This window comes from Solanum pennellii, chromosome 10 (genome assembly GCF_001406875.1).
Source record: "Solanum pennellii chromosome 10, SPENNV200".
Lineage (NCBI taxonomy): Eukaryota > Viridiplantae > Streptophyta > Magnoliopsida > Solanales > Solanaceae > Solanum > Solanum pennellii.
Genome location: NC_028646.1, coordinates 57,912,801 through 57,920,253, shown reverse-complemented (window position 1 = coordinate 57,920,253; position 7,453 = coordinate 57,912,801). Strand labels below are relative to the sequence as shown.

The following is a 7,453-nucleotide window of genomic DNA, read 5'->3' as shown; positions in this document are numbered from 1 at the left end:
TTGGATCTACTCGTGAGTGATGACGCCAAATTCTGAGGAAAAAAATGAAGAGAGAAACATTAAACAAAATGAATAAAAACACACACCCTAATTTGTTTGGATCTCCTAAATTTATGCCAATAAACAATTATTATAAATGAACTCAAAATTGATTAATACACCTTTATCCTTTTTTTATCTTCTTTTTTTTTTCAAAATCGTTTTTTTATCCTTTTTTATCTTTTTTTTTCGAATTGATTTTTCACAAGTACTTAAAAAATAATTTTACAAATTGTTACAATCTGAAAAAATCATTTTATTTCATAGCTTAAAATTATTAGTCTTATAAATGTTATTTATAAAATTTTCACATAAATTATTTAGTATGTGTTAGTTTTATATCATTTATATATGATAGAAAATAAGTTTCTCGTTAAAAAAGAAATTAGGAATTCTATAGTGCAAGGAGCAAATTACATTCTATCTTTACCTTTTCAAATTTACAAAGAGAAAAGACATAAATACACCATTGTAGTTGTCCCATATTTTCATAAAGACACCTAAACTTTAAAAGTGTCCTATCACCTCACTAAACAACTATATATCATTGTAAATGGGTCATTTTTACCCATTCCCTCATCTACATCGTGCGCGTGTTGCTCACTCCCTAAGATAGAATTAACCCGACCCAACCCTTATCTTTTGAAGAAAAGCCATCTATGTTCTCTTCTCATCACCCATCACCAGATTAGGTAAAGAACTGAGAACATCCATGGAAAAGCCAACGCCCTTAAAAACACACACCTACTTAACAAGACAAGAAGCCTCTCTGATAAGTGAATGCAACTGAAACGACATCATTTTTACTGGGAATCTCCCTTCGTCTTTGTCAGGTATATCCATTGCATCATTTATTAAATTTAACAGAACGGTGCTCGTTCTCACCATTGTGTCGATAATAATAATCTTCTGGTTAGAGCTTGTGTTCTCATCTTGAAGTATGGAAAGCAAACCCAAAATCGAGTGCATTGGTCGTCTCATCCCATTGTACATTACCTTCTTAAATGAATTCCTTGTCTGGCTTGCCTTCACGGCATTCTCCTTAGCCTGTTGCGGCAAACCGTTCTCGCTTCTAGTTTCTCCCTCATTAATTGTGACTCTTCAAGAACCGTCGCATGGGATAGGGCCACAACCACCTGATCAGCAACTACTTCCACTATCTCCATCTCATTATGGCTTCAATCATCATTTGCACTCGGAATAACCAAAACTAAAATAGCATAACGAGTGTCAACCAACTCAGGCGTCACACCTTTGAAATCCGAAGCAATATAGTTCTTGCTATGAAAATCAAAATATTAGGGCTACCACATCTATTTTGGGTTTAAATTGGGGAAGATGACATAAATTGATTAAATAATTAATAATAAAGAAAGGAAATGACATGTGGCACTTTTGAACTGGTCAATGAAAGTGAAAACTGGTCCATGACGCGCCTAACGTGCGTGTAAACAACCCAGACGAGGGAATGGGTAAAAATGACCCATTTACAACGATATATAGTTGTTTAGTGGGGTGATATGACACTTTGAAAGTTTAGGTGTCTTTATGCAAATATGTGACAACTTCTATGGTGTATTTATGTCTTTTCTCATTTACAAAATCCATTCAAATTTGTCATCCTATACAATTTCATTGAGGTGGATATATAACTGTTGATGCATTAGACAAGAGATTAAAAAGGAAATTAAATATAAAAGTAAATGTTAGTTCTTCAAATTACCCAAATCAAATTGATGACAATCTCTCTCAAATTGTAACATCTTCATCAAGTAATTCAAATTTCAATATATCTTCTCTAAAATCTCTCTCAATCGTAGCAAATTCATAAAAGTCAAAAACAGTATACGTGATGATTATATATATTTTGTTGAGTTAGTCAAGCATTTGGGAAAGCGATGTGAGTTATAAATGATACAAAAATGATTAAATATTATTGGACGAACAATTTCTTTGTGAATTTCAAATATGTCATTACAGCTGAATTGGAGATTGAAGGAAGAACCTAAAAATCTTATATATTATTACCTTACCTATTTTAGAAGTGAACAAAGTAAAGGACTAACGCAGCATCTGATTATTGTACAAAAGGCATGGTACAGTGTACATTTGAGACACTCTCCAAAGGCATCCTGCAACTCAGCCCCGAAATTGGTGAGTTCTTCACCTTCTTTTCTACATCTGTATTTCTGTTTTTTCCCTTCTCTTTTTATTTGTTTAGTTTTGGTGAATTCTTTCGGCATCACTCTTTGTTTCACTGATTTTTGGTAATGAAATTTCATAGTCATTGTTGGTTGGAATTTGAATGTTATTGTTGGTAATGGAAATTTGGTGAACAAGTAATGATAATTGGTTGAATCGGTAATGTAAACTGTAAAAAAAAAAAGTAAATCTTTTAAAGTGGATGAGTTCTTTGGTCATGAATTGGTGTGTAAACTTTCACATGCATGTGAATATATTAGATCAGGTTTGCCTTTTAATGTACGTTGGGTGTTTGATAGTATGCTTAAACCAATTTTTGTTTCTATCTTTTAATTGTGCATTTATAGATATAGAAATTTCTATTCTATATTTTAGAAAAAGTCATTTTTAGTATCTTACTGCTAACATTAAAATTGTAGTTAAATTATATCCTAATTATGAAATTTAAATGGATGACTAAAAGGAAGACCAATAATGTAGAGTTGGAGAACCGCACAAGACAGAATAAATCGTTAGAGCAAATTCTAGAATCCAGTAACATAAATAATAAAAAAGTCAGTGTTATACGTGCTAATGAAATTCAGAGTATTTCAATTTGAATATACATTGCCATTTATCGAGACATTAGACATCAACAAAAGGATTTGATGTATGTTTAAAATCTATATGACACTTTATTTTTTTCTAATTTCAGTTACTTCATTGTTATTGAGCTTACCAACTACTTTTCTTGAACCAGTAAGGTTTAGTTGTCTTTTGTCTGAAGGTGAAACAAGACTTTCTTCAGCAGCAAGTTTCAGACGCTCCAAATACTGCAACAACCATATTTAGAATGTCCATGATTGTTCTGTTAAGGTAAGTATTACTTCCTTAGTTTCAATTTATGTGTCTTATTTTCATTTTTAGCATATTAAAAATTGTCTCTTTCTATATTCACTAACTCTTAGATTTTAATATTTTACATGGCATGTTTAAAATCATAAGGTTCACATGATATTTTGATGCATTGCACGAATATTTAGTTGAAGATAATAAAATTTGAAAGTCGTTCTTATTTCTTAAACTTTGTGTCTAGACAAACTATGACATGTAAAATGAAAGAGAGGGGGTAATGATTCTTTTCCTATTTCACATACAAAGTTTCTTTATGTTCTTACTGCTTCTTTATATTTAAATTTGATCTTTGGAGGGACGCGAATCTGTGCCTTTTAATTTAACTTTAAATATTGAAAATTGGACTGAAAAGCAAGTCAATCCTAATTGATTGTCACGATCCAAAACGAGTCGTGAGTGGCACCCACACTTAACCTACTAGGTGAGCGAACCAACAAATCTAAACCCCAACATTTACCAATAGTTCAACTATAATTAACAAAAATAATGCGGAAGACCCAAAACTTATTAATGTAACCAAGTAAATAAGCTTCTAAAGTTTAACACTTATTATCCCCAAAATCTGGAAGTCATCACATCAAGAACATCTATCCTCAAATTACCAAGTCTAAGAGTATTTAAGAAAACAAAATAAGTAAAAAGATGGTCCATGTCCGAAATTCAAAGACATCAAGACGTGAAGGAGAGAATCCAGCACGAGCTAGGAATAATAGCTCACCCCGAACTCTGATGTGCTGAAGACTGGCTAGAGCAGAGGGCGAGTCNCGTGTCGGAACGTGACACTCCGATCCAAGAATACCGTGTCGGAACGTGACACTCCGATCCAAGAATACCGTGTCGGAACGTGACACTCCGATCCAAGAATACCGTGTCGGAACGTGACACTCCGATCCAAGAATACCGTGTCGGAACGTGACACTCCGATCCAAGAATACCGTGTCGGAACGTGACACTCCGATCCAAGAATACCGTGTCGGAACGTGACACTCCGATCCAAGAATACCGTGTCGGAACGTGACACTCCGATCCAAGAATACCGTGTCGGAACGTGACACTCCGATCCAAGAATACCGTGTCGGAACGTGACACTCCGATCCAAGAATACCGTGTCGGAACGTGACACTCCGATCCAAGAATACCGTGTCGGAACGTGACACTCCGATCCAAGAATACCGTGGTGAAACGTGACACTCCGATCCAAGAATACTGTGTCGGAACGTGACACTCCGATCCCATTATACTATTAATTTATCCTTTATTATCACCGCTTTCAATTCATTGTTATATTATTTTCATCAAGCCTTCTTTATTCAAGGCATCACTGCGATAGAGATGGTTAGAGAATATAAATTCTATGGTCTCAAAATTTCAGACCAATTACAAACCATACAACCAAATCACACAATCACACAGTCAAGTACATAGAGAACTTCACAATATCATTCAAGGCATATCAATCACTATTAAGAGTTTACTATCAAATAGCATAAACCATAACTTACCTCCACCGAAGAACCGAAATCAAGCAAGCTACCTCTCCAATGCCTTTGCCTTCCTCAGTGCCTATGAACCTTTTCAATCTGAAGTCTAAGTCACTTCCTTTCTTCTTTCGTTCACGCTCTCTCTTTCGTTCTCCTCTTCTGTTCTTTTTTTTTTCTTCTACAGATTCTTTTTACCCTAATTATCATATAATCAATTATAAAAATTGATAAAAGTAACCCACTATTTATTTCACTATTATCTTCTTTAACCACCAACTAAATAAATTATTAAAATTACCCCACTAATTTCATAATTATAATTATGAATAGTCCAAAACACCCATTTAAAATTTAGCGGAAGTCCGACCAAGTGTGGGGTTACGCAGCTTGTGACGGTCCGTCGTATCTATGACGGTCCGTCCTGCAGGTCCGTCATGATGTTCAGAGAAATAATCCCAGTACCCAGATTCCAAGAGTTGAAGTGTTTTGGAACGAAGACGCTCGACGGACCGTTGTGCCTATGACGGTTCGTCATACTTGCCGTCGAGGGTAGTGAAGAGAGCAGCAGAAGAAATTGCACAAGTATGGGACGACGGAGTCCATGACGGTCCGTCGTGACCATGACGATCCGTCGCGTGGTCCGTCGACCCAGTAAGTATTTATCAAAAATAATTCTACTGCTCAAACCGACTAAATGGGTTGTTACATTAATATTTTAAGGTTTCTTATTCATTAATATTGTCAAGATATTAGTTGATGTTGAATGACATAGTATTGTTTCTTGTGTTGATATCATCCTGTTTGTTGCTATAGCTGCAATTTTGGTTATAGTGAGTGAAAAACTCAATAAAAATTACGAGTTTCTTAGTTAACCAAATTTTGGAGTAATTAGAACGACTGATAGTTTAGGAAAGGTGAATTAAATTAGTCAAGTTTACGTTGGTCTTAAGTATTCTGTATTTTCTGTATCCAATTATCTTCATGTTGTTTATGTATATGTTACTGGTGTGATGGTGAGGTCTTTCTTGGAATATGTCAAATGGTAGAATAGATTGAACAAATATCAAATGTCTCAGAAGCCAATGCTGACATATCAGCTTCAAAAAGTGTGAAATTATTAATATGTTTGCCTACCGTAGAAGGTACATATAATCATTCTTCACAGAATATACTGTACAAGAAGATTATTCGAAACACATTCACATAAAATCCTAACTTCTCTATCCTTCAAAAATCAAAGAAAATATCTACTAAACCTAAAAGGCCACCAAATGCCTCTCTGTAATTGCACAATTACAAGAAGACTTCGCACTATGTAACAGGGTTAGTTCAGTTTACACCCCATTATTAGAACTGAAAAAAGCATATTTGAATGAATTAATTCACATTTTTAGTAGGAGAAATCTTCAATATTTTAAAATGTCTTTCCCATAATTATATTCGTTTGATTAAAAAAGAATTATTTACTTGGTTAACATAATTTTTTTTGAAATTTACTTTGGGAATCCGCTTGCAGCTCTTTCACTGTGGCATCTGTTAGTGGAGTTTCTGGTCACGCCCATTTTGTTTTCTTCAGTTCCTCTTTCACAATTTCATTTTACCCTTTTGTGAGTCTCCAATCTCATCAGCTTATTCCTCTGTTAAACATTTTTGAAGTAGCTACATTTTTCTATCTTAGTTTTTTGTGTTGGTGATTTTTTACTGCACTTTGTAAAGTTGTAGAAACTTGGTTAAACATGGAGAATTCTTGACCAGGTCATAAAGTAAAGGTGGTGTATTGTAAAGTTCAAAGATTCAGTGATCCTACACGAGTGCTGCTATAAGAAGATGCATTTCCATGTTGTTGGTAACAGAAACTTCTCTCAGGTTTTCAGGTTAGCTTCGTGTTTCCTATCAATAAAAAAAAGACTATTGAATACGAAAGATGTTCTTTCTATGCGGATGTTTAGTAAAAAACAAGTCCCATTAATGATGATTGTGTCTTGACGGGTCCTGTTTATTTCCTAAATCATAATTACTACCCAAGTAAATCATAATTGGCAATGGGATTTAATCCTTGGAAAATAGTTACGGGAGCATAATTCAAAATTCAAAATTCTTTTTTTCATTTTTTTTAAAAAAAAAATCCCAAATTTTGAATCAAAATTTTCAATAAATTGTGCTGATACAGTATGAATCTATCGATCTTGTTGAGACATTCTGGAATCTAGGAAAGAACGATATAAAAGTGATAGAATTGTTGGTGAAAATATTGATTTTGTGAATCTCAAATCAACAATAACAACTGTATTAGATATCGATGAGTTGAGAAAAAAATTTGGAGATGTGATTCCTGTTGAGGTAAAGAAACAAGGTCTTGAATTTTCAATGCATCCGCTATGTGTTGATACAACTAACAAAAAGGTTGAAGATATACATTAATTTCATGAATCATCCATATCTTTTATAATGTTGTGTAATCATTTTTGAAATTGTGTTTTCAAAATGGATAACTTTATTATCAATACATTACTATTTGTGCATCTTGTTTAAATTGATGAGTACTATAATTATATATTCAATAAGTAATTATTGTCCATAAGAGGGTTGATTTGAGATCGATATATTACTGTGTGATAGTTACTACGTATATATATATATATTTAGTATAAATTTGATTTTACCTATCATGCCTAAAAGTTAGAGCATAATACATTATCTTATTTTATCTAAAAAAAATATTGTATTTTATAAAAAGATGAATTATACATGAATTGCTCTCAATAACATTTTTGTGTGTAATACAAAACACAGTGATGATATGTATTTTATATGTTTAATATGTAATAAAATATGAA

At 33.3% G+C, this 7,453-nt stretch overlaps 1 protein-coding gene and 1 pseudogene across 2 annotated transcripts; one reads left to right on the top strand and one right to left on the bottom strand.

Annotated features, from left to right (window-relative positions):
- Window positions 1-506: 506 nt before the first annotated feature.
- Window positions 507-1,468, bottom strand: LOC107001403 (annotated as a pseudogene).
- A 289-nt stretch (window positions 1,469-1,757) lies between these two features.
- Window positions 1,758-7,138, top strand: LOC107001893. Of its 2 annotated transcripts, none has more exons than XR_003574902.1 (4): window positions 1,758-2,193; window positions 2,981-3,096; window positions 6,133-6,223; window positions 6,372-7,138. XR_003574902.1 is itself a non-coding variant. In XM_015199846.2 (4 exons), exons 1-4 carry the CDS (start codon window positions 2,008-2,010, stop codon window positions 6,381-6,383), a joined length of 378 nt encoding a protein of 125 aa, XP_015055332.1. In that variant the 5' UTR covers window positions 1,761-2,007; the 3' UTR covers window positions 6,384-7,138. The 2 variants fall into 2 exon arrangements, 1 of the variants encoding a protein (XP_015055332.1); XM_015199846.2 differs by having other exon boundaries at window positions 1,761-2,193; window positions 3,008-3,096.
- The last annotated feature ends 315 nt before the right edge of the window (window positions 7,139-7,453 follow it).

What these genes read in the sequence shown, in the direction of transcription:
- LOC107001893 (XM_015199846.2), top strand. Translation starts at nt 2,008, where the DNA reads ATGTCATTACAGCTGAATTGGAGATTGAAGGAAGAACCTAAAAATCTT. An exon ending in GCAACTCAGCCCCGAAATTG is followed by an intron (nt 2,194 to 3,007) that starts GTGAGTTCTTCA and finishes TTTTGTCTGAAG; the next exon opens with GTGAAACAAGACTTTCTTCA. An exon ending in TCCATGATTGTTCTGTTAAG is followed by an intron (nt 3,097 to 6,132) that starts GTAAGTATTACT and finishes ATCCGCTTGCAG; the next exon opens with CTCTTTCACTGTGGCATCTG.